Consider the following 27,333-nt stretch of genomic DNA (forward strand, 5'->3'; position numbering starts at 1 on the left):
AATATGGCCGCCGTGCCGTTCCTCAGAAGCGATTCGGAAGGAATCGATCTCGGTTCGGTGGAAGTGAACACGTCACAGAATCCGTTTGAAACGTTCCCGTGGGAAAACAGACGCGTATTATTGTTTCGCTAATTGATCGCAAGTGGTGAACTGTGCGTGAGCAAGAGGAAGCACAGGTGTACGCGCATCGATTCGTCGAAATGAGTACCGTAACAACAGGTGAGACCGTTAACACTGTTATTCCCGACTGCATTTTTATTCGCCGCTGTAACAACGTATTCCGTACTTTCTGACGTGGTCATTCACGCGGGTCAAACCTATTCCCTCCTGCGAAACACAAAAAATGAATTCGCGAAACGATTCGGTGAGAACTGTCCGCCGAGTGCAATCTAACCTATGTTTTTTCAACGGACACTCGTGCTTCAAACAATTCCCGTAACTGCTTGTTTTACAAAGTTATTTCATGCATGGATCGAATCGCGGATCGATCCTGTGCAATAATCGCTTCCCATACCAGAAATTTTCACGTCTAAGATCGAATCGAATCGAATGAAACGGAATAAAATAGGACGCGAATGCGTTTGAATTTTTTTCGGAATTGGTACTTTTGTTTTTGTGCGTTTCAAGATCGGTATCTTGAAAGTGTTGAAACCTAGCGGTTCGTGCGCGTTTGTTGGCGATGCGAGTCAATTCGAGTCATTGTTGTCTTAACCTATTCAATTGCAATCGCCAGCGCATCTCGCGTAGTCTGCTGACATGTTATTCCCGTCCCACAGCAACGTTAATTGCATTAGCGCGAATGCAATTTAACTGTTCGCATAAGACGGAGTATATCTAATGGGACATTTTATTTACGGCGTTTCCTTAAAGACTAATTAATTTGTTCGTTATGGGCGTACGGTATACCGGCGCTGTTAGTGCCATTGAGAAAACAGCGGGGATTTAATGCATCCCACGGGTTAATCACGTTTGTAAAGATTACGTAATTAATGAAGTCATTGCACGAGTGGCTCGATAGAGGATGCGTGGCACTGATTGGAAAAAATCGTGATTTTAGCAACATACGCATAGCAGACGCGAAATGATAGTGCGTCGTGCACTGGTGGGTAGGTAAAGGTTGTTACCGATATTGCTTTGTGTATCGTATTTACATGCGCAATTATCAGTGTCGCGGTACCGCTATCGCCTTATCGTGAAAATAATTATCTCTATTACCACGAACACGTAGTTCAGAACTGATCGGAGTCAGTTTCTGCACGTGATTGTTGTTATCGTTTTTGTTTATGCGTGATTTATTAAAAAATGTACTCGAAACTTGTTCACCTTTTATGAATACTAAACTTGCAATGCAGTGACGTTTTTAGTGTCTTCTTCCCTGATACGAAGTAGGCACTATTATGTCATTTTTAGTTATATTGGAAGATTTAAAAGCTGTAATTATGGTATAATTAATTTATAGTCTAGCATTAAATATACTAAGAAATATATTTCCTTAAATAGATCTTATTTAGAAATTCTTAATTCTTTTCTAGACATGTGAATTTGCACTTTAATAGCTCAATTTGTGGCGATCTTTATGCAGCACTATTCGTTATAAAAATCAGCAAGAATTTAATCTATCATTGTATTTAAGTAACTGTTCCATTATGCGAACATTGTTGCCTTTCTCATTAGATATAATCGAGGTTAAAACACTTTAAACTCTTTGTCCATTATAAAAGACAAATTCTAAGACATTCACCTGTTTCCAATACAAAATACGGAAAACATATCACGAGTTTCTCTTTTATATTTTTGTTTATTATGAAAAAATTTATCATTCAACTTATCTTGCGGTTTTTGCGAAACGAAGTTGAGTGCGGTATATCAACAGATAGCGAACGATTACTATTTCGGTAGATACACTTCCTTGTTCGGATTTTCATAATAAAAATTAACAAACAGCTGTTTTAAGGAACATAGTCTACCGAATATTCGAATCATTAAAACTATCGGAAAAATAGAAGAATTTGGCAATTTCGTAAAGTCTAAACTACTTCGTTAATACTAAATGTTAAAAATCGTTTTCTTATCTATAGTATTAGCAGAGCATTAAGATCTTAGATATCTGTAAGACCTTCATTCATCGAAAGATTAAAACCATCGAGGTAGTGGGAGTCCTAGAATTATTAAAAATTATAAAAGCATGTTTTATAATTGTGGAATGTCCACGTGGCATATTTCAACTTATGAAATATTAAAAGGTAGCAAAACGTAGAAAACGTTTCATTTGAAGAAGTAAAATTCCATTTTTCCCTTTATAACAAAAATGCGGGTTGAAGATAAATGTATATCTTATTTGAGCCTGCATGCAGTATTTAAAATTAATTAGGCACGAGAGCAAGTTATTTTTGAAAAATTATATTCAAGAGGAATTACCTTCGAAAAGTTATACATAAATATATTAATATACAAATATATAAATATATAATTTATATATTTTCGTCTGTTCGCCCGAACTTAGAACAAAAGCAAAATCGCTTACATCGACTAAAGTTTCCGCGCAAAAGAAATAAAGTGGCAATGCCACCGACTTTGCCATAACCGTATGAACACTTATTATCGGTCATGTAACTGTGATCGATACAGCGTATCAAGCTCTATGCCAAACGACTCTCGTGGCCAGCTTTCGCCAATACCAGGCCGTTTTATCTTTCACGGGCTCGCGGTCCATTTATGCAAGCGTTTCCTTATCGTCGAGCCTACCGCTGCACTATTTTCAATGGAAATATTTTCGGTCGTCGCCTCGCGCGACCAGTTTCAACGAAACTGGAGCCAGTGCCGACGGATTTATTTGAAAGGCCGAGCCGTGTCCGCGAAGTCCGGCTCCCGATCCGAATGGCCGTGCCGTCGACTCGCGACGCCGGCCGTCGCGACGCTGACAAATGACTCATCGGTTATCGACGGTCGAACCAGTTCACATAATTTCTGCCTAATACACGCCGCCGCGAAGAGAAAGTCTCTTGGAAGCTGGCCTCGACGGTGTCGTGTTTGCGGGGATCACAACGGGAGATCGTTCTCGTTGCAACATGATATCAGCTTGTCCAATAAAGCCGGCAACTTCTTACTTAAGGGGTTACGTATTTTTGAATTATTGAATACGGGGGGAGAATTTGCAAACGTTTTCTGTATGCAGAAATATTGTTTCTTGACATTTTAATGTATGCAGTAAACAAGGAAATGCAGTGGAGAGCGAAATAGAGTCAACATTTTTAAAATAGTATGGCTTTTTTAATACTAGTCTTAAATTTTTCTGTAAATGTTAGAGGGGCTGGTACATTGTACGATAACTGAAATACTTTTTTTTAAATTTTACTATTATTATTGACTTCATTTTGCTCCCCATTCTAATAAAAATATATATATCATAATTAAATAGAGGAAAATATACAGTGTGTGGCAAACTCCATGCTGCGACCAAGGAGGATAACATTTTTTATACCATGCTCCATTTTCCAAAAAATCGATTTCCTCGTTTCTAGTAAGAAGGAATAAAATTTGTTCGCTATGTCATGTTACTACTGATTCTTTCTATCGGTGCTGATGTTAACAAACATTGATAACGGTATGATTCATAACGCTGGTAACCTTAGAAACTGTCTGATATGATGTAGTAAGCAAAAACTATCTTACTCGAATCGTATAAATTTTCCAAAGCAATTTTCTTGAAAAAGTATATTCAGAAATAAGAAATTGTCTATAAAATATCTGTCTGGCTCGATGCGCAAGAAAAATTTGCCTTGCGTCTTGGAAAATTGCCAGCGCGTAGGCTCCTTCCTTTGTAGGAAGACGATATTAAGTGGAGGAGCAGAAAAAACAAATCGAAAGGTATGGGCGTTTTCCTCGAACTTGGAATGCCTACCGTCTATCCTAGTTTATTCAGTCACGTGATGCACAATTCAGTATTCTGCGAGGTACATATATTGTATAGCCCGCAAGAGTCCTTTCGCTCGATATACAATAATTAAATCACGATATTCATTTTTATCGAATACATTTAAATAAACCGAACTTCATCGCGATTTTTAGAACGCATGTTTCAGGTGGCACCCGTTACAATAAACTTTCTAGTTTCGGTTTCATGAATAAAATTACTTTGACTTTGCGGAAAGTATGGAAGTTGATTTCAGTTACTGAAAGAGTTAACGTGCGTTCGAAATGAACGTATCTAAAGAACACGCGATTCAACCAGTGTTCGTGAATACCGTCTTTACACAGGTGATGGCTGAGAGTCAACATAATTAATTATTCTTTACCATAATCTACCGTATCTTCGCAATGTTTAGCGAGGCTTTAACATTCTCTGTTAAAGAATTTCGCGATAGTTTGCTCGATCTTTTTCAAGTGGATAGAAACCGTGATCATCAGACCAAAGATATTTGTGGAAAGTAAAAATTGTTGATCTCGATTACAAAAAATAGAAATCTATTGCAAATTCCTTCCTTCTTTTAACTAGTTTATCCTTTTCAAGGATGAATTTTTATAGCAGGGAACAATCTATTCAATTGCTTCATTTTTATTTATCATCCATCTCATTTCATTCGATGAGGTTCTATTATTATTGCTGAGGGATTCTGTAGCGAATAGTTTTTTAACTGATCTTCATTTTCTATACACTTAAAACAATCATAACTTTAAGAAAACTAAACGTACACACACGTGGCAGTATTATCCCTGAAGTGGTTAATCAAGCTAAACCTAATCGATCGACATTCTTAGACGCTCTCAACCCGTCTGTCGTTGTAAATGACACCCACGCATTTTCATCGTAATTGCATAAAATCCACAGTCTAGCGATTATTAGAGTAAACTGGTGGTATTCTGAAGGTCAAACCGAGATCTTCTATTTAAGGTTTTTGCCGTCAGTTTGACGCGTGGGCCGAAGTGATCGAAGGAGACGCTCGTTTTGCTCACTCGTGGCACCATAGCCTTTAGCCGAGAGCTTTACGGTTGCCAACGCGATCAAGATATTTCTATGCCAATGTTGATGTAGGATGGGACCGCGTTTTGTTTAAAAACTACCCGTATGGTATATTTGCATCCTCGGCTCTTGGCAACTCTTGGAAGAAATGTATTATTAGATCGCGGAGCTACGGTCAGGTTTGCGCGTTTTGTCGATGACTATAAGGAGCAAAGATGCTTAGAATTTCATTTCGTACGCTATGGTTTTCGTGAACGCCATGGATTTGATGGACAACATAATTGAAAACATGTTTCTTTGTCTGAGCATTTATATTACAAATTTTAAGACGATTTTTATCCTTTATTCTATATATACTTATAACTTTTATAATTATATAAAATTTGTCTCAAATTGGATATTAAATTTAGGAAATACTGTCTCTTATATTCTTGTATAATATAAATCTGTTGAACATATTTTTCTTTTCTAAGAAGTGCTCCTTTACGATATGTTCTGGTGTGAAAAATTGATGACAGCCCTGGCTCTGAGGACTTAGGGTAGTTTACAGCTCCCCTGGGTTTACTACTCCACTATATTGCAATTTCAGTGTATATGAATGGTTAAGGATGGCGGCTTCGTACATGAAGTAAACTGAGACTGTCTAACAGAAGTTAAGAATTAAGATTGATTTCTGACGTTATGTGTCGACGTGTCTGATCATCACACGTCTATTCTACTTATTAGAAATTTTACTTAGTAGACTTACTCACGTAAGTCGATTTTATTCTACACCTTTTACGTATCTTCTAGCTTTATATAATAATTGTTTACTGTTATTAATTTTAAACAGTTGTAATCAGTGATTTATTATCTTTTTTACAATTTCATCCTTGATATTAACACAGATCTCTATTAATTTTTTAAAATCTCTTAAAAAATCATTCAAAAACTACAATAACTTAGTCGAATTATTTAAATTAATTTAATGGAACAATTTCTTGTCGCATTATTAGTTAAAAGAAAAATGTCGAGCTTCTCTCATTGTTAAGGACAATTCAGTGAAAAGTCTATTAGTAGATAAACGAAGTATTAATTTTAGGAATATTTAAAAATGCCTAATCGAAATCTTTGTTCTCGAATTAGGCTTCTATCTGATCAAATATATTAATGACATATTATAGCAACATATTCATTAGAAAAAAAGATTCCGTTATTACCAGTCCAATTATATTCAAATTCGACACACAATTTGTCCAGCACAGGATATGTTTCCTCCTTTTCCCATGCAGTTACATGCATCGGAGGAAGTGAAAGTTAACATTCGCAAGTTTATAATCTACATTCCTTAGCAATCGTTTGCGTCACGAGCTCTGTCGAATCGTTGTCGGAAATAATCGGTGCTTCGCGTCGAAACGAACGAGATTTTGCTAAGTGAATCATTAACTTTTATATAATTTATTAGTTAGCAAAATTGATTCCAACATCAAATAGTTTTATGGTTACCCTTCCGCATGGGCAATAAATTTTGACGTTTTTATGTTTTCCGATACTCTTGGGTAGGAAACACGATTCTTTATTTAACATTCGATCCATGAACAAGATTTATTGATTTGTTTGTTTCTAATCTATGTTTGCTATTTTAGTAAATAAAGTCGAATATTTCTGAAAAGTTTGATCTTGACACTATTTATATGAATTCCATTTATATAAATTCCATTTATAGGAATTCCATTTATATATTAATTCCATTTATAGGAATTCCATGAGTTAAATTTTGGTAGTAGTTAAGTTCGTAGTTATCCGCCATAACAGAGACAAATAAGCTCTAACACGTATATAAAAACCACCCGATCAATTCATTCTTTACCAGAGCTTTATATAAACATAGTTACATTATATTGTTTAAACTTTCTATCGCTTCCTCGGTTTCGAACCGACGGAATCGTAACAACTCTGCGGAGAATTTCGGTCATTGGAAATCGCAGAGAGTCGGTCATTGGAAATCAACTCGTAAAAACACCGCCTCGAATTTCTGATTCAGAGATAGGAGAATTTGGAATCTGTCTCGGCTGGACGAGCAAAGGTGTTTTTTTTTTATCGTTAGACCGTGAAACACTAATTCCAGCTGGATACAATAACGGCGCAATTTTCGCGTCTGCATAGTCAGGCACGTATTTATTCGAATCCGCGACAAAGGCGATTCCACAAAGCGACAATCAGAGATCGGAAGTCTCTGTCTTGGAAGTTTCGTATCGAATACAGGCGAGAATAATGTTTCCGACCTCGGCCAGTCTTTCATTATTCTTTCAAAACGTTCACTTGCAATTGTGCAAGAGTCGACTAAACACAGCGAAACGACGGTGTTCGAAACTTACTGGCAAGATAGCTTCAACAGGCAGGCGTTAACTGTATACAGTTGCCACAGCAGTTTTTATCGATCTTCGCTCGAACTTGTTCAACTAGAGCCGCTTTGCGACTTTGGCATCGCGTGTTCGAAAGAACTTGACAAAAAAATCCGGCCGCTCGGCTCTGCGTCGAAATCGTGCGATCTCCGAATGTTTCGAATTTCTCCGCGGCAATTGTTACGGTGGTTCTTTTTAACGAGTCGCGCGAACTATGTAGCAGATTGTTTTAAGTGGGCAATTTGCGTTCGATTGTTTTATTTATCGCGGTGTGTTCGTTGTTGTTAATATTTAAATAATAGCTATGATTTTCTTTCGATATTATTTTATAAATAAATGCAAATGATCACGGTGTTATGATTTCGGAATTTATTATCGTTGCTCGTTTAATTGCCTTTTAAACGAATTAATACAGCTCTTGGAATCTGCGGCGACGTTTAAAATAAAGTAAGGGTTTAAAAAGTTTTATTAATATACTCACCCTTCATTTTCGTTCGAGTATGTAGTTCCTGTTTTTAAGAGCCCCTAATGGCGGAGATAAATCTACGGTTGCAAGGAAAAACGTCGCATGTCACGTCCACGTTCGAGATGATCTAACATTAGTTCTTGTTGGCCGTGTTATTAATGTTACTTCACTTTATGTAATGTAAATGCTGGCACAGTTAATCTGAATAATAATAATAATATAAGTACATTTTAGTTTCTTCATTCACGTTTAAGAAAAGAAAAATGTGGCTCCATTTATAAATTAAAATTATCGCGTGAAAGTTCTGTAAACATGTCGGAGGAAATGCAAAATCATTTATTAAGTACGTCCTTGTTTGTTCAATAAGATGTTTGATTATTTTATATTAATTTATTGGCAGTAAAAAGCATACGAAACACTTACTTCGACTTTGATTTATTAGATTCTGAAAATAGCTACGGCGAGAGAAACGAATTCGAAAGATCTAAGTTTGCGTGAAGCGGAAAAGAAAATCGGTCATTATTTCTTTTTCTTCTTCCGGCGTTTCTTTCTTTTCGTGTTCGAATCGTGTTGCTTGAATCTAACGGCGCACTATTTTCAACGAAACAAAATTGAAATACAAAACGTAATTTCAGTCGTTCGATTTTGTATAAAACAATTTATTGTACATTTCTTTCTGACAAATATATATTTATAAATTATAATTTATAGTTCATATTATTATAATTTATATTTTATGTTCTACGATACTATCAATGCATAAAACTGTTTCTATTTTTTAATTGTGACATCCTTAGAGTCATGGACACATACACATGTATGTATATTTTTTTTCTCAATGTTCGAAAAAATGACGTTTGCGCTGGTAAATGTTATCTTCACTTTCTAATATTTATCCATTATATATTATTCAATTTGTGGTAGCTATATATGATTAATTAATATCAGTTACATAAATATCACAAAGAAATTACTTTCGCACTAGTAAATTTTACCTTCACTTTTTAATATTTACCCATAATATATTATTTAATTTGTGGTAGTTATGCCACTTCGAACTGCCGTGATTTTGACGTATTTTTTAATATAAATATAAATGCGAAAGAACTACAAAACTGATACGAACAGTAGATACCTCTTCGACTACACTTTTTCATTTTAGCGAACACACAAAGTGTCAATTAATAATAGAAAGTCTAACAAGTAGAAACTCCATTGTAGAGCAGATCGGCTGAAAATCGACCAGAACCTTATTTACTTCGTTCAAAGATCGTGTGTTCAGGAGAACGGAAAGACCGACGTATAAATTAGCAGAGATAACGCGGAACGATCACGAATTGATACTGGAATTTTAAACTCCCACGTTTCTTAACGATTGGTTACCCGGCTGGTCGATTATTACGACAACTAGTTGTTAACCTTGATGTTCCAGTTACCCGTACAGGCCCGTATTTAGAACTGCATCGAACCGAAAGCCGATGAACCGGTTTCTACGCAAGGTTCTGTTCCATCAAACTTCGGCTCACGATGTGCGGCGATATCGTTACGCAGCCTTCATTACCGCTTCCGATTAACCGTATCGCGCTATACACTATTCCCCATCGCTGGAGACACTGTCCTCGATCTACGATATCGAGTCATTCGAGAAACTGTCGCGACGTCGCTTCTTTTAAACAGCTTTGCCTCTGCAAAGACTCCTGTTACACTGAATTAATTTTGTTCCGACTATATAGCGAAACTCGAGAAGTGATTACATGGAAAATATAGGACATGAGAGATCCGTTTTAGTAAAAATTGATGAAGTAAATTTTTTAATCTTCTTTGTAATAATATTGTTAAATAGAAATGGTTAATTACAGAAAATTAATTATAGAATTCATCGTAGAAATTTATATCATGGAACGGTTCATTTTATTAAGGAAAAAGAATATTATTATTATCATTATCATGTAGAATTTGTGTAGAAAATATAGAAGGGTATCAGGGCTCTCATAATAATTATATTATTACAATTGTATCTATAATTACGTAACAATTCATATAATTTATATAACAAACTAAATAGATCTTCCTTTCCTTCCACGAAGCGATTATAATCGAACAGCTCCGAAGAAAATGGCACGGCAAGGGGTTGATCGGCGCAAACAATTTTTATTTTCCCTAAAGATCGACAGTCCAATCATCGGCGCGATACCCGGCGTGGTTCTCATTGTGCTCAAAGTGTCGATAAATCTTCGTTTCGACGGCTCCGGGTCGAAAGCGTCGAAGCGTTGACGGTGAAATTAGGGGCTCGGCCGTGTTATCGCGCGGGTCCAATCAAAGGACGACTTATTAATAGTCGGACGCCGGGCATGATTCTCGTTTCGCCTTCCAATTACCGGACGAATTTCTGCCGAGGTTATGCAATGTTGCGTGACGATGCTGGCTAGAGACGGGAAGTCGTTATCGGGGCGAACTACCGACGCAACAATATCACTGCGCGCGGGACTTTTGTTTCAACGTCGCACACGCGACCCCGCCCCTCGAAAGAAACGAAGAGCGCCGACGGTAAATCACGGTTTTCGTGGATACACGCGGGGCGGGGTGCTCGATAACGGACGGCCGCCGTGACCGGTCGATTCCTGCATGCGAGAGCGGGTACAACGGTATGCAAAGCACACCCGCAAAATCATTCGGGGCCAATTTTCTTTAACCTTACCGACGCGCAATTTAAATGCTAATTTCCGAGCAGTCGGCTTAAATTGTTTGTATTAAGCTGTTTGCGTTTTAGGTACTGGAAGGGGCTCGGATCTCGTGTAGATGTAGGTTTTCCGATAGCGGAAGATCGACGTGATAGAATTTTAGCGGAACCAGGCCCTTTACATGGTTGAACCGTGACAGTCGATCAGTCAGATAGACGGAGAGACAGGCACGCGCTGTTCGATATGTTAGGAATTTGATTGAAACCGAATGAAATATTTTCTACGTTATTTTATTCTAACTATTTCTATGCTTTATTTAGTAAAATGGCTGTGCTATTTACTTGCTAACTATAGAACAACTTTGCAAAGACATTCATAAATTAACAATGGTATGATGTTTTTAGACAATTTCGCAGATTGCTTAACCTGCTCTTGTAATCTCTTTAAACAATATTTAAGTTACTGTGATTGTACTATATCTGTTTGATTTTCTTTATATTTTATTTAAATAAGACATTTTTATGGAATTTGTAATTTAATAAAATTAATGATGAAGATTTCGAACAGAGTCTACTAAATAGGTACAGACACTGTGAAATTACACAAATTTGTGTTATGCCAAGGTATGTTTTAAAAATAAAAAGGCTGCGGACTTTATGAATTTATAACAAAAATATTAAATACGAAACACTAAAAGTATTTAAAGAATTTAGAAATTCCACGATTGTACTTTCAACATATTAAATCGATTAAGAAACGCATATTCGTTATCCAATTTGCATAAAAGTCTTCAGTCTGCTTATCCCAATTCTGCCTGTACCATTATCAAAAAAATCAACGAGCACTATCGCACCGTAAGACCGTGCGCGAGAATCCAATAATAGAAGCTCCTGTAGTTTCGCAATAATGAACTTTATTGGTTTCCTCGCGGATTACAAGTGATAGTTTCGCGGTACATAAACTCCGATTAAAACATCCCACCAATACCAAAGCAAAGAGATCGTCGAAGCGACGACTGAACGGTACACGAGGAGAATGCGGTGGTCAAAAATCCTCGCGAGATTTCACGCATGTTCGGTGTATCGGCGGGGCCCCGAAACAAAGAAGGAGTTCGCGCCGGGAGGTGGGCCCGCGAGGAGGCCCCTTCCCCTCTTTCAGCTTCGCCAGGTGGAGGGAACCGGCGACCGGTCTCGATTTCTTTCCTCCTTGGATACGTGGCGGGCCGACGCTGGCGTCGCGCACGGCGAGGATCGCAAACGCCGTGATCTAGCGTCGGGAAAGCGAAGAGCGATCATGCCAGCTGTGATCGTCGTCTGCACGCGGTGATCGGTGCACGTGGTCTGTTCGCGAGTGATCGTGAATTCTCGATCTCGCCTTGGCCGAATAGTTTCTTCCGTGGAAGCGGATGCATGCTCGAATGAAACCGACGAGAATCAGCTTCGGGTAAAAGAGAAGCGAAGTGTCGGCGAGCGGTGAAATCCGCGGCGACCTCGTCGGCACAGCCTCGCTGGATCGCGGTGATCTAGGGGCCGAGTTCGCGCTAGATAGCTGCTGCGCTGTCCGTACGGTTACAGTAAACCGTTCTCTTCCCGGAACTCGTTCCTACGGGACTCGCGAAGTGGAGTGCGGCGACTGGTGAACGCGAGACCGAAGACTCGAAGTGCGTCGTCAAAGTGGAAGTAGACGTCGTACTGTGCCAAGAGTCTGCAGGACTTTCGCTGATCCAGACCGAGTGTCCAGTAAAGCCAATAAACTAACGCGTTTGACATTCTAATAGTATCCTTTCGCTCCGATTTGTTAACGACACTTCAGAGCGGTATCCGATAATCAATGAGACCCGTATCTTCCGCTCTTCGCGTAACCTTGACTTTAATTTCACGGGGCGGCACAACGACGAGAACACCTGGACGCGCGAAGTGCTCGATAAGATAACCGGATCTAAACAGCACGGTTCAGTCGGGGATTCAGATGGGACTTCGTGTGTCGGGCTTCCGTTTTCCCAAGCGTGAAGATCCGCGACAGAGTTTCCCGCGCTTTGAGTGCACGGATTAGGGAGAGGAGAGGTGTCTGGCCCGGTTCCATGGGAACAAACATGCCGGACGTTAAGCAGGAGAAGGGCAAAGCCGGCGATTGCGCCGTGCCGAGGCAGAGTCAGAGATCGAGACCGTGCGAGGAGCGGCACGCCGAGGACGACGATTGCCACAGCGAGTACGAGCACGAGTTCGAGTCGCTCGAGTACGAGGAGGACGCCTATTACTCGAACCTGACGGCGACGCCGAGCTTCGACGATGTCAACGAGCTCAGCGACGCCGACGAGATCGTCGTGCATTGCTGGCGCGACTCGAACGGCGAGATCGACGAGATCGTGGTCGACGACGGCAATTTGTCCGTCGAGACGCAGTTCGTCACCGAGGAGGCCGAGGACGGCGCCGCCGACCGCAGGAGCAAGAAGAAGAAGCGAAAGTCGGTGCGAGTGATCTTTCAGGACTTCTCGAAGCCGTATCTCGCGAAGATCAGCAACAGCCAGAACTACAAGAAGTTCCTCGAATTGGTAAAAGGTGCACGATAATTGTCGACGACGATTGGTTTTTCATTCGGAGCCTGTTTCGTCGATTTGCTCACTCAAGTAGTCGTCTTATTCGATGAACTTACAGGGAATGATCCCCAACTTAGAAATTCAAGAAATTTAAAAACTTTGAAAATTTGTAGGGTAGATGTGGATAAGTATTGCGCACTTTTTTGCGTAAATTAAACTTTAAGGGGGGTGGAAATTACAACTGAAATATTTATTAGTATAATTCGCAAATTATACAGGATAAGAAAAAAGGTCTTCGACAAGAGTCACTTCTTTTCTTCAAATCTATCATATGACAGACGATCTGGTAATTGTTAAGCTACTGTAAATTGTTATGAACAAATAATAGGTATTACCCTTTTACTATTGTTTTATTAGATTTCAAAAGAAGTAAATTTTTATTTTTTAAATTTCTGCTATGGTATTATAAACATTTTGGACTGATAAAATAAACATTCAATTTCATATTTTAGTTTGTTATTAGAAATGAAGATAAAGAATGCTCTAGCCAAAATAGACTATACAATTTATTTCTGATATCACGAATAATAATATCACAAAGAATATAAGTCGTGTAAAATAACATGTTTTCGCATAAATTCAATCGAGTCTCGCGCAAAGCGTCGCAACAAAGTAATGCTTATAACGTATGCGTCGTACTGACAGCCGTAACCAGTTTTACATAACGAAATTAATACGTAACGATGACTTGCATAAATCACGGAACATCAATTACAGTTAAATAATGACAGGAAAACTAATTAACCGACAGTAATAGAAACTGTTTTTCATGATCCGAATACCAAAACACGAGCATTTAATTTTTCAAGTCAATTAACTCGTTTCTAGCCTCATGAATAAAATCATCTTCTTACCGTCGCTACTGTAAAATTTTTACACAGACATTTGCATTCGTTAATGTAATTATCCGATAATTATGATACTCGCGACGCGCAATGATCGCGCGATTCTTGTTACTCGTTTTTCTTTTAATAACTTTTTCAAGATATCGCGGTGTATCTGCTCTTTTAAGAATGAATGCCGCAAGAATGCTCGATACATCGAAAGTCAGTGTCGAAATTGAATTCGATATCTCGTTCATTATCGCATTGTCGATCAATTACTCGCATGTACGGAACTCGACGGAGCTGGCAATTATAAGTGGAACGCCATTGCAAAATATGAAAGCGAGAAGTGTTTCAGCGTTTCACGGTGTCGTTGCTGCCAGTGTTCGTCACGGTTTTCTTCGTACAGGAAACATAAAGCGAAGCAATTCAGTCGCACAATTTTCGGATTGCTCGTTATGCAAAATTACGTTTAACGCGTGTATTCAAATTGTTATACGGTTATTGTGATCCTAGGTCAAACAGTTATATCAAAGCGGCTGCTAGAAATTAACCAATTAGTTGCTGTGTTCTTTGCGAGAAGCGTGAACCTAAAATAAGTTGGAAAGGCTATATTACCATATATATCTTTTATAATATTATAATTTTTTATAATATTCAAAACATCTTAAAAGCTGCATAATCAATTTATATATTTAAAAATTGTAATTTAAAAACATTTGACTGATTAAGAGCGAATTAAATACTCAATTCGAGTTTGCAATTAAGCAAAACTTCTGCAAAAGTATACTTGAACAAACTGAATTTCCTAATAATTTTTAAACCTGTATCTGTTCTGTTGTCTTTTATAAGCTCCACTTTCGAAGGATTTTTCAAATAAAATATCGTTCAAACAATTTATTTGAAATATTTTTCGAATCAAACGCTGTTCGAAGAATTTATCCGCAATATTTATTGAATAAAATATTGTTCGAACAGCGTCAAGGTATCCCTAATACTCGCGCAACGATCTGGCTGATAGGTGATCATTATCGATCGCTATATCGTGTTCTAATTCCTTCGCAGTCCCCTTAACCGAACCGAGCAGGTTCATTGAACATGCACGAAAGCTTCCGCTACCTGTAAATTGATGCTATCCAGGATAGGCGCAACCATACGCGCGATCGTGCACACGTATTCAGGCAGCGACCGAAGGACCGTCGAGCAAAGTTCTTGATCGCGTTCGAGGGTATAGAGCGGAAGCAGTTATCCGCGTATCGCGCTTTCTTTTTTTCTCTGATTTAAATGACCGCTCGCATCCGCCGACCGTCGAGGTAAAAACCAACGGACGGACAGGTGTCCGCGTGCATATTCCAAAGAGTATCCGCAGCCTTCGCGAGCCACGATTATCTTGCTCTTTTACTATGAAATTCGACGCGCTCCCCTCGCTTTCACTTCGCGCGAACCTCTTTTTGCGCGAAAAGAATGCGGAGATACTTTACGACGTTCCTCAGAATTCGATTAAGACGAGGCGTTTCTTCTGCGGATCTTGATTTTCTGCGAGTAGAAAATCCTGTTCGTTCGGGGGAACAGGAAAGCTTCAAATTCTGGCGAAAATGTTCGCTCGCTTCCTCGATCCACGAATTAATTAGATTTTCTTGATAATAGAAAAATTATCAGCGAGGATCGAAATTATTTGGGATAAGAGAGTTTTTATTCGATGATCTGAATAGTTGATTTATTTATTATATATTATATTATTTACTAAATTATATATTAAACACAGACCTGTTAAGGACACATTTTTCCCATCGAGACTCTAAAATGTCTCGTAAATGATTAATAAATGCCGTTGCAGTTTACGATCTTCCAAATGAGACCGGTGTCATTACGAAGTTAATTACTTTCGGTATGACGCGATGCTATTTTTGGTGTATACGAGTTTCACGGGTCCTTCGGGCAAGTAAAAAAGACGCGGCAGAAAAATCGACACCGGTTCTCGTAATTCGAGTTTCTCGTCGTAGCCAAGTGTAACACGATCGATAAATCTGCAACGATCTGTCCCTGTCCCGTTCGAAATAACCAGCTTACGTAATCCTTACACTATACACCAATGCTGAATCGACAAATTTTTCGATTGCGTCGATCATTCCGGCGACTTTGTAATAGCGAGCTGAGGCCAACGACAGCGAAACGCTTCGATTAAACCAATTTTGGATTTCAGTTCTTTAGTAATTAATTGTTTAATATTTTATTAGTAAAGAAAATTTTACTTTGCAATATAAAGTACAATGAAAATACACTAATTTTTCAGAATAAAAGTAAATTGGGGAAATGTGATAAATAAGTTCGTACGATTCTTCAAATTTAATTCAGTGAAGAAAATTTGACTACTAAATGAAAATTAAATTAAAAATCAAATTGAATTCAAAATCAAATTAAGCCCTACTCAATAACTATTATTATTAGAATCCAATATTCAACTTCTTAATATATTCTAATTAGATGTTATTAACAAAAGTCATTTTCTTACGAAAAACATCGATAAACTATTCTTTATACTATCATAAATTAATGTCGTTATAACTTACGATTAAATAATAACTTTTATCAATTTTACTAAGTAAAGAATGTCTTTATCCAGTACTTGAATTACATCTTGAAACGATTCAAGTAAACTCAGAAATATTATTTAAATATATTCCAGACCGTAATGTTTAAGTACAGTTCAAAACGCCGATGATTTTACCGCGCAGATTTTGGACGAATTTTTGTTGGATCAGATCTTCTGACGCGTTTGGTTTCTTGCAGGGGAAGATGCCCCGATGCACTCATCAGGCTTCATCTCGCCATCCTCGCCGTCGGACACCGTCGTGAACGAGCTGCAAGGACTCTCCTTGGAGGAGCAGGATCGCCAGAAAGCAGAATGGACCAAGGAACTCGCCAGAGTATGTAACTCCATCGTTTCAGATGAAATCTTTGTCGACTGGTACGGTCGAATAAAATTCGCCGCGTAGATCTGCGAGCTCTACAAGTTCGTAAATCGCGTTTCTAACTGCAGAAAACCGAGATTTATTCGTGTAATCAATTCTTGGAATTCCGCGGGGGTTAGAAGCAATCCGGTGACTCTAGTTCAAAACTTTTAAGAACGGTGTTATCTCTGTGCATTAAACTTTCTTCGAATGCATCGAGATTGCAGCTCTTCGCGAAGGATTTTACAAATAAGAAGCTATGATATAGAAAAATTGTTTTTTTTTTTCTGCTAAATTTACGTATTTTCTGTTCCACTTTTTTTTTATTCAATTTTCAAGGTATGTTCGTGACGGTTTTTACGAACGTGAAACTGGCAAGTTTTCGAAAAATTCTTTCTCAATATTTGCATACTTTCTGCTCCAATTCTCTGGATCAATTTCTAAAATGTGCAAGATTTACATATTTTCTGTTTCGATTTTCTGAATAATTTCTGAAGTTACTAGATTTATATTATTATACTTTAATAAATGCCATAGTAAGACTACGGATTTCATGCATTTATGATAAAAAATAATGGCAGCAATTTAAAGCAGTGAACGAATAAGAATAATTAAATACGCTACTTTCAACTTCTTGAAATTATTAAAGCGAAAATTTAATTTATATGAACCAGTAAAGAAAATTTTTATTTTGCACAACGATATTGCAAACGATAGAAAATCTATTCCTTCACCTGTCTAAGAGCCAGTAAAAAAAAAATTTAATAATAATATCTAAGCTTCAGTGTAATAGAGTTACGATACTATATTATATGTAACACGAAGTGTACCAAATTCATTTTGTAATTGTAATCTTTGTTGCTATGTAATTGATCGGAAAGCCATCTTTAAACTCGAAATTAAATGCGGGAAATATGGAAAAATTTGATAAAGCAAGTTTGAGCTGCGACTTTCTGCGGACGAAAACTTGAAGAACTGACGTGTCGTAGGTCGAAGATGAGATACAGACTCTGAGACACGTGCTGGCGAACAAAATCCGGGTCTCTCAGGAGCTGAAGAGGCAATTGGGCATCAGCGTATGGAAAGAGATCACGGAGGATATGAACCAGGGCTTGAAAAACGTAAAGGAGAGCCAAGTGTAGGTTTCTACACAGCCATTCAACGCACGCAATTCTCTCTCTCTTTCACTCTCTCTTTCTCTCTCTCTCTCTTTATTTCTATCTCACCTTGCTAAAAAACGGAGTCTCCGGCACATCTGTGAAATAATTGCACTAGATTTTCGAAGCTCGTTTCAAATTGCACAGGAGCCTTAAAATTAACCCTTTGAATGAAAAATTATTTTATCACATTTCAAAATAATCTTAATATTACAATGACATCATTTTTCACGTTTCAAAATTCGAATTAAAATAGCTCCGAGTGCAAAGGGTTAATCATACAGAATGACAAAATGCAGTCGTTGAAACTGGTCGAGTGCTCGTTGTAATTTTGAGAAAAATGAAATTAATTTCAAATTAAAACTGAATTGATTCTCTTTAAATTATTAGCTTCGTTTTAGCTTCACATATACCTTTCGACGCTCTCTTAATTTTTATTTGAATAAAATAAAGTTTCCAAAATAAAATAGTATGGAAAGTTTACATAAACTACGATTACAAAAAACAGGATTCTCTGTTAACGGTTAATTTACTTTATTACTTGATTTTATACAGAATTTCTAAACCTACAAGCGTGAAAACGAACGCTCGACGAGCTTTGTATTAGATTTCGAAATTTGAGAAGCTTCTTTCACCGGGAGATGCCCGAGGCTCCGAGCGAAAGTCACGAATGCAATGCGCGAATAATTGTGCGGTTAGAGAGCATCAGCTAGAGAAGCTTCCTTTGCCTTTACGGAGATCGTTAGTTTGTTCGAAGTTGACTATCTGTGCAAGTTCACTTAATTACGCTCGAAACTCTCCCCCCCTCCGGTTACTCTGTACTGTAAGTAGACATTTGCACAGGAAATGTTGTCGCACATATGTATCTTTATTATTTAAGATTCGAGTTATGTTACAGACTGGTCACGCTGTCCGATATCTACTTTGTGGTTCGTTAACCGGTAACCTCGCGAAAAATTGCAGAGTAATACGAAACCTATTGAACGCTAAGCGCGTTGCGTTAGAGGGATCAGAAGTCTGAAGTTATTGAGACTATGAAAGAGTCTTTGTAGGGTGATTTGTCCAATGAATGAACTGTGGAGGGCAATGATGTTCTATGGAAGTGCGAGTCGCGTACATCTTTTTTTTTATTTGTTCAGTTGATGATCTTGAATAAACATTTTATTGTAAGAATTAAACTACATTTTCGGTATTAGATAAAAAAAGTAACGTTTCGCCGTTTTCGCATTGAAATTTATACAGTAGTCTTATTACATAATCTATAAAATGCACCATATTATAGCAAATGGAAACACTATAAGTCTGCAAATAGATTTTGGATTTCTAGTTAAAAGGGTTATAAAAATGCTGGAATTGTAATAATAGATTTGTAAACTTAGTAAGACAGCAGGTTAACTGTTCATTCTCTGGACACGTCATCATAATTCTGATAACTTTATGGTTTACCAAGAAATGTAATAGAAAAATATTTGTCACGTTTGTCGGACGGTGTGACAGGCGAAGTATAATTATAATTTGCTATACACATTCACGTGTACCGGAACGCATGCACGGTACTCACCTTTGCACAGTCATCGATCCGATCCCGTTCTGAATATTGCCGTGTGGTGACGGTTGCCGATCTCCCGTAATTTTTTTCGATTTACTTTCGGCTAATTTTGTCCCCCCCCCAGAGACACATGTAGAACACTTTTCTTTGACTTTTGGTTGGGTTCTCATTCAGTTATCAGAACGTCGGCGAGAAACTCGGTCAGTTCACCAAGGCAGTCTCCGACAACACTTTGTAAGTACGCAAACAAGTTGTGTTTTCCTTAGGATTCAACGTTTCTTTCCGCGACCGTAGCCGTTAACCCTTCTGCAGTCCAATTAACCGGCGAAGCTCGGAGGAAACGTTCAACTCGTCGTTACGGTGTTCCCAAACAGTTCGTTCCTAAAATGGGATGAAATTTTGATTCTTTGCCAGCTAGAGATTCTCTTAATTATTATTAGCAGAGTGATTAACGTAACGATGACTCGAATGTAGAATAAAAACTGCTTCTTTTAAAATTGTAGCAACTTGATCTTTTTTAATTGAGAAAATAGATACTGAATCTTTTTTGAAAATACACATTGTTCCATTCGATGAAGTTGGTTGCTACAGTTTCAAAGAAACACTTTATTTCGATACCACCGTATACACGAAACAATACTGCCTTGTCATCAACGTATAATGAACTCTGTTGCTATACTCCGTCTGTTACTATATTACTTTATACTCCGCCGAGTCTTTGCCGCGTGAACTGCAGAAGGATTACGCGGAAATCGCTGCGAACTAACCCCACAGCGTGCTTCGATCTGTAAGAAGAAAATATCGTATCACGACTACGCCGTGTGAGCTTTTCTATCGCACAGACCCAGCCCGCACGTTGCGTTAGTTCAGCGATCGCTTCAGTAGCACACCGCAAAAACGCAAGGATTCGTTGAGCCGCTTTACGTAACCGTTGGTAAACCGATACACCGACCTCGCGACAACGCAATCCGCCGCTTGCACGAACTAATCGCCGAAACATCCGCTTCTAACGAGGATCTAACATGCGAACGAGCAAGGAGACACGCTCGCGCGCGCGCACGGCCGAGTGCATGAGAATCTCATCGGTTTCATTCATGATCGGAGTCCTCGCTGCTCGCCGAGCAGCGACCACGGGCAACCGGACGCTGCTCGGATAGGACGGACTGTGTCCCCGCGGTGAATGAATATTTATCGTTTCCTCGTTATGCAGATTTCAGAAGACGGAGTCCGTCTTCAAGACCACGGCTGAGAAAACCACCAGCATCTTGGGAGGCTTTGGGAGCGGACTGACCATGAAGCTCGGTCAGATGCGCAACTCCGACAGCTTCCGCTCGCTCGAGGAACGCGTTGGATCCGCTTATGAAAACATGAAGGTGATTTTGATTCCCCTTTATCCAGACGACAAACGCTTCGCCAACACGATCTCATCGGGCGCAACCTCGATTATCCGGGATAACGGACACGAATGTTTGGATTGTCGAACACGAAGATTTCGTTTTTATTGATTTTTTTCGTAAATTGTTTTATACGTGGGTTGCCTTAAATTCAGCTGATAGCGTGTGGAACATGTTTGGAAAATTGAGATTTCTGATTTTGGAAGAGCAAATGATAGAATAGTTGCTCCATTAATGTGTCAAATTTAAATTTTATTGATCTGTACGGTACATCTTTTTATAATGTAGCTTGAGTCAAAGTTAGATGATACGATGTGAAGAAAATTCTGATATTAGAAGATCAGATGATAAAATTGAGTTAAAGACATGTGAAACATAGAGATCCATAGAGAGTTCCGATATTGGAGGACCGGATGATTGAGGTTCTACTGTACATCATTATTCTAACAATATTTACTCACCGACACAGTGTTTCATCGACAGTGTTAATGTCTTGTGTGGTCAACTTTTACAATTTACGCTAATGTTGGTAGCTGCGGATTTTGATATTGAACAAAAATTGTCTACATCCTTTGTAGAGAATAAGAGTTAACAATCTCGATAAATTAAAAATAGTATAACATTTGCAAACAATTATAATACATGATAACGAATTTTGCCACGAGTGCATAAAATCCGCAGTCTATTGATTAGTAAAAATGTTGTTTGGGGCACCGTGTGTTTGTCATATACTATATTAATAATGTATTCGTCCGACGTTTGAAGATGTGGTTAAAGTAGGCAGTACTTTGTGTTCATGCTTTTCAAAACATGAAAACATCCATGTGGGATAAAACAATTATTAATTCAAGACGCAACCCTGATCAACATTTTTATTTCACTTTCCAGGTGAAACCTTAATTATTTTTTGACCATCATCGAGCAGCGGCTAGAATCTTGCGGAGATCGGTTAACAATATATGCAATGACCAATGTCGATGAAGATGAGTTCCTAAAACAGTACTTTTATATTTTAGTAGAATGAAATTGTTTGTAACTTGTAGATACATGTGTGTCTATTATGTGTATGCACATTTATTGTCGATTTTTCAATAAAAGTAATAATCGTCTCAGGTATTAGACGTGAGGATCGATAAGTACGTATTGTCGAAGAAATGATTGTAGGTAATGTGAACGCGTGGGTGAGTAAATATTGTCGGCTAAGTCCGTGCCGATGTTACTGTGTTAGTAAAGTGATTGTCGACGAAATGATTTCAGCGAGATAAGGATGACCCACTATGTCGTGCGAATCAGGGAATAACACTGCTATCGCAAATGTCACATACACCGCTGTTCGAAAATATTTGTTCGGGATTATTTTATTCATGTTTACGGATATTAGCACAATGTTTTGTAAATAATTTATTTCATTTGCAAATATGTAATCGTTAATAGATCACGTTGACAAAACTATTATAGCGACATTGTACACATTTATTAATTATTTATATTTATTTATTTCAATGAGATACATAGATTTATTTAGAAAAGTTTGAGGTGATACAATTTATAAAATTAGTCGTCTATATGTATGAAAAAAATTTATATATCAGTATTTATTTTACTAAAGCCTTTGTAACGATCGTAGAATAATAATACAATTAATTTTCTTAAATATGCACATTTCATTCTATTTTAAAAACTTGCAAGCATCATAAATGTATAAAGATCCGCAATCTAATTATAACGTTACAATATGTAGTACATTATTCATCAGAGCCTGTCAGCTGTTTCGTGAACAGCGGTGCATGTGCAACATCGATAGCAAACTCGTTGAACACCGAAGAAGACCTTAGATAAGGAACGGAAGTTTAAAGAATGCACTGTAGTTTGGATTACCCGTCGGCCCCCCCTTCGAGCAATCGGAAAACGATTCGAGGAACATTACGCTGAGCGATCGCTTATCATTTCCAGACTAAAGTCGTGCCTTCAAGATCCACTTCGATGCAGAGCTTCGACGACGCACTTCGGGAGACCGAGGCGGCGAGACGCGCGTCCGCCGCACCGTCGGCGACCAGTCCAACCATTCCCGAAGACAAGCTCCTCTCTTAGAGCCGGCCCTCGAGTCCACGTCGATACCCGCCTCTTCTCTGCGTAACATGCTGACGCGTCGATCCGTGACGCCAAGTGTTTCGCCCTATGCTACCTGTAATCCACTTTTCTACCGCATTGCTATAACCAGGGCTAAACGATTCTCGCGTACAATGGATGATGGGGTTGCGAGCCCCTTGGACGGCGGTATGGCTAGGTCCTTTCTCTACCGAGCTCTTCAAATGCCTCGTTCCGATCCACGGCTTCTGTCGGCTGGCAATTGCAACCTAATTTTATCGGAACTCGGGACCCTGAGGACATGAGGGGATGAACGCATTGCGGGGAATGCAGAGTGTACGGAGACTTGTTACTAGGATACGGATTGGATTCTACGGTTTCGTTTAATTTCGAGATAATTTGATTAATTAAATTTGAGAATTCGATCAACAAAAGCTTAACAATTTGAGTTATCTTCAGTCTCTGTCGCGATTTTTATTTCGCTCTGTACACTTACCAAATCGACGAAAGATGAACCTAGATACCACCGTTTAAGAGGTCGCGAAGAACACCCGGCCTTCGACCGTTGGAGGATCGATGGATCAGCGAGAACACGACAAAAATCATTGTGTAACTCAATCGATAATGTCGATCGATTAATGATGTTTAACTGTCCGCTTCGCGTTACTTTCTACCACGCCGAATGTGCACTTTCTGTCGCGAATTTTGCGAAAGTTAATTTTTTGATACGAGACGACCGATTTCTGCGTTCGATTTATTTATCTCTCTTTTTGTACGGAATTATTTGGAGGATCCCGTGGCGATCGAAATTCGCGGATTTCGTTTCGATCCCGTTCTTTTTGCAAGCTTAGAAAGCGTCGCGGTGTTGCATTTTCTTTCTGTTATGTATGGCCGTCATGTTACTCAAGAAGGTGGCGAAACAATTCCTTATTTTTATCGAACTTCTTTGCACTATAGCCGTTTTGATAACGCATAAGAATATATCGTTGGGTACGTACCTTAATGTTTTACGTTGCAACCTATTTTCTTCGCACCGTCGAATACCGTGAAAGTAGGCACACGCTTTAATAGATACTTACCGATGACGTTGCGCTATTCACAACACCGATGTGTCGATCCCGCGTGTCGGGAACCATAAGCCGGCACCGCGCGGAGACTCGATACTTTTCGACGATATTCGTGCTTCGACAATACTGTCCTAATGATACGCCGTCGATTTCTACCGTTTCGTTTCTTTGAAAACCGTTTATAGTTTGGCTGACCCAGTCCCCGGAACTGGTAGAAAGTGCCGGTGTAAGTGGACCAAGCCGGGGGGAAAAAAAATCTACGACGTTGATAGAATTTTCATCGAATATTTCTCTTTCGCCGATCGATACGGTTAAAACGGGCCAGCGTGACGCGGTAGAAAATCTACGACGACCGGCGTCGCTCGGTCACGCGACCTCCCCTGCACCTGCACCACGGCGGTCCGATCCCGGTCGGCCAAACTGTAACACCGATCGAGCATCTCTCATCGTTTACGTTCTACACGATTTTGCAGCTTTCGTACGGTTCTGGTCGCAGTCGTGACGTAGTCGCGAGTCGCGAAAGTGCTACATGACGATACGTTTCTTTTATGTAATCAGTAAACCAATTGCATCGGAGAATATTTATCCAGGCGCAGTGTTTCCGAGGAGGAATGAGAGTGACATTTACTTAAAGATGTTACGAATAAAGAGATTTTCTAATCGCATATATTGACCAGGGAATCGGTACATATTTTTTTCTGGAGCTCTATCGATGGAATTATGGTAATAGCGATCGGAGGCGTTTTCCGTTTCAACCGTTCGAACGACCGGAAACAACGAGCGTACACCGAAATACGTAAAAGTGTTTGATGTATTTAGTCCAAGCGACGCGCGAGCTCGCGGACGACCATTTACCGAGCTAAGTGTCGATGCAGATCTAATGCAAGTCCTACGTATATGTTGGTTTTGCGCTCACGATTGTCATCAACAATCTGCTATACAATCTACTTGTTCATATTGGTGAATAAATTATTTTATGAAATGCCACACGTGGATTACGTGTTTTGCGATTGCGTTCCTGCGTTTACCTGGACTCCATTTTGCAACGGAGATCGCTTCTCTGTTGCTTGTCTGTTGTTTGGAACAATTTTGTTCATTCCATCCTATTCCATTCCGAAAAGTTTTTTGATTCAAGAATGATTTTTATTGAAACGTTTATGAGAATAAATAGCGCATTTCTCATTTTTCCTTCTAAGATGCGTTTTCAATCAAACCGATTATTTCATATTATTCGAACAGAAATCATTGTGTTGCATAAATTTAGTGATCTATTTAAAATATTCTTTCTATCTGAGATATTCGTTCTTAATATGAAATATTCTATCCTAATCTCAGAGTTACAAATTGATTTCCTGCCAGTAATTTCTAATTTCACACCATAAATATTGACATCGATAACAAGATTAATTTTAATTTCAATAAAATTGGAACAAAAGTACGTGAATAAAAATTAACATCGAATTGCGACAGCCGTAATTAATAAAAAATAAACGCTTCTGTTCAAAATCCTCTCCATCACTGGTTCTCAGGAAATATGACAAGGGAAGCTGGTATTAAAAAACGTGGTATTAAAAAAAGGAATTGGTCAACTACTTTATTGCCATTCTGCACGTGGTACAAAACATAGTTCGGGCGCATACGAGCGCGCTTAAGTACAAAACAAAAACGATCCTCTACAAGTAGTCTTCTCCAGCTGCATGGCGAGAGCAAACAAGTTAAAAAGATTAAAGTAGAGAGAGAATGAGAAAGAGAGAGGGAGAGAGAAAGTGAGAGAGAGTGTGTGTGTGTGTGGAGCGCAGAAAGTAAGAATAAAATGGACAGAGAACAAAACGGTGACAGACACAGAGAGGGCTGAGGGGGGGTGTTCGGGAGGTGTTGGACGAAACAGCGGGAAATCGGAACCGTGTTAACATTACATGCATTCGTACATATATCTGTGTATTTGTATACGTATAGAAACATGTTAACAACATAAAATGTAAATTATTCACATAACACAATAATCCGTGATCTATAATATTATAACGATCTGGTTTTGTACTGGATAGGCCAACACATACGTTTCCTATATACATAGTTGAGACTCTTTTAAACATTCGTTTTAATTATCCATCGTGTCATTACAATAAGAGAAAATAAAGTGTAGGGTAATAGACGAATGAAGAACAGAAGAGGACGTGTGGGGGGCTGGGGTTGGAAGGTGGGGGAAGAATTTATCATTTCCTTATAGTTACACAGCGCGCAAAAGAATTTGGGCCGCCGCTTCGTTCGGGCTTCCTATAGGCGCCCGTTGAGTATTATTTATCTCTTCGTTTAGTATCTCGTTGAACGTATCTCTTTGCGAATATATTTCGTTACCATGGTAACCTTGGGTTCGTCATCGTAACGACGCGACGGTCGTAACCGCCGTCGTCGCTCCTCGCTACTGTCTAACAATTAAAATCGTACCAACTAGTGGATAGTGTAAGCAGAAAAAAAAATATAAATATATTTATTTGTTTATTTATATTTATATATATATATATTTTATGTATAATATGAACAGAAAGGGAGTAACATTAAATTAAGAACGCAGTGTAGAGTAACTGGAAGGGATTATCATACAATACAACGGTACCTTGAGTTTTAATCCTTAAGCTACGATTAATGATCGTTTTAGAAGATATCTCGGTTCCCGGTTGCGAATCGCGATCTGAATCCTGCGCCGAGACCGAAGTCTCTCTCGCGTGTTCTCTATTAATTTGCTCAAGGTATTTTCAATTAGTTCGGATACCGGAAACGTGTCTACCCGCGAGACCGTCGCGTCGTTTTTACCTGGGTTACGTTCGCGCTGGCGGACACTCGCGGATCGGCTGGTCACACGTGCAAACGCGATTATGACGTGACACACGCGGCCCCTTCTTCTTCACGATAATAAAACTCCACCGTTAAAGCCGGTCCGCGACATTATCCTCGTTTACTCGATTCAACCGTGGTGACCTTTGTACGTGAACGTTGCACCTTTCCGTGCAATCTTGCATCTCCCGGGGACCATTGTTGTATCCCGCGGCTTGTGTTTACGGGGAGACGAGGGTGTGCCACACCTCCGTTCTACCTTCAGAAGGTTAACGCGCTCTGTAGCGGTATTAGTCAACCGTGGTCGACCACAATGCGGCACGGATGCCGGGGCAATGAAAAAATCCTGCGCGCCGCTGAATAAATCTCCGTGAAATTTCA

At 39.0% G+C, this 27,333-nt stretch overlaps 2 protein-coding genes across 5 annotated transcripts in view; one reads left to right on the plus strand and one right to left on the minus strand.

The window, feature by feature from the left end:
* LOC144470772 (uncharacterized) overlaps positions 1 to 19,982 on the minus strand; it is a 45,543-nt gene extending 25,561 nt beyond the window's left edge. Inside the window, exon 1 of the mRNA XM_078182293.1 lies at positions 19,581 to 19,982. The gene's annotated coding sequence lies outside the window, so the exon portion shown is untranslated. The remainder of the gene's footprint in view (positions 1 to 19,580) is intronic.
* LOC144470771 (tumor protein D54) lies at positions 1 to 25,104 on the plus strand. 4 transcript variants are annotated; one of them, XM_078182291.1, is made up of 6 exons: positions 1 to 219; positions 16,702 to 16,838; positions 17,852 to 18,000; positions 19,743 to 19,802; positions 20,779 to 20,941; positions 22,916 to 25,104. In XM_078182291.1, the coding sequence occupies exons 1-6, from the start codon at positions 201 to 203 to the stop codon at positions 23,051 to 23,053; spliced, it is 666 nt and encodes a 221-aa protein (XP_078038417.1). In that variant the 5' UTR covers positions 1 to 200; the 3' UTR covers positions 23,054 to 25,104. The 4 variants fall into 4 exon arrangements, with proteins under 4 accessions (XP_078038417.1, XP_078038416.1, XP_078038414.1 ...); XM_078182290.1 differs by lacking the exons at positions 1 to 219; positions 22,916 to 25,104 and adding exons at positions 11,760 to 13,049; positions 21,851 to 22,078; XM_078182288.1 differs by lacking the exon at positions 1 to 219 and adding an exon at positions 11,766 to 13,049.
* Positions 25,105 to 27,333: the final 2,229 nt, after the last annotated feature.

The sequence above is a fragment of the Augochlora pura genome, chromosome 6 (genome assembly GCF_028453695.1).
Source record: "Augochlora pura isolate Apur16 chromosome 6, APUR_v2.2.1, whole genome shotgun sequence".
Taxonomy (NCBI): domain Eukaryota; kingdom Metazoa; phylum Arthropoda; class Insecta; order Hymenoptera; family Halictidae; genus Augochlora; species Augochlora pura.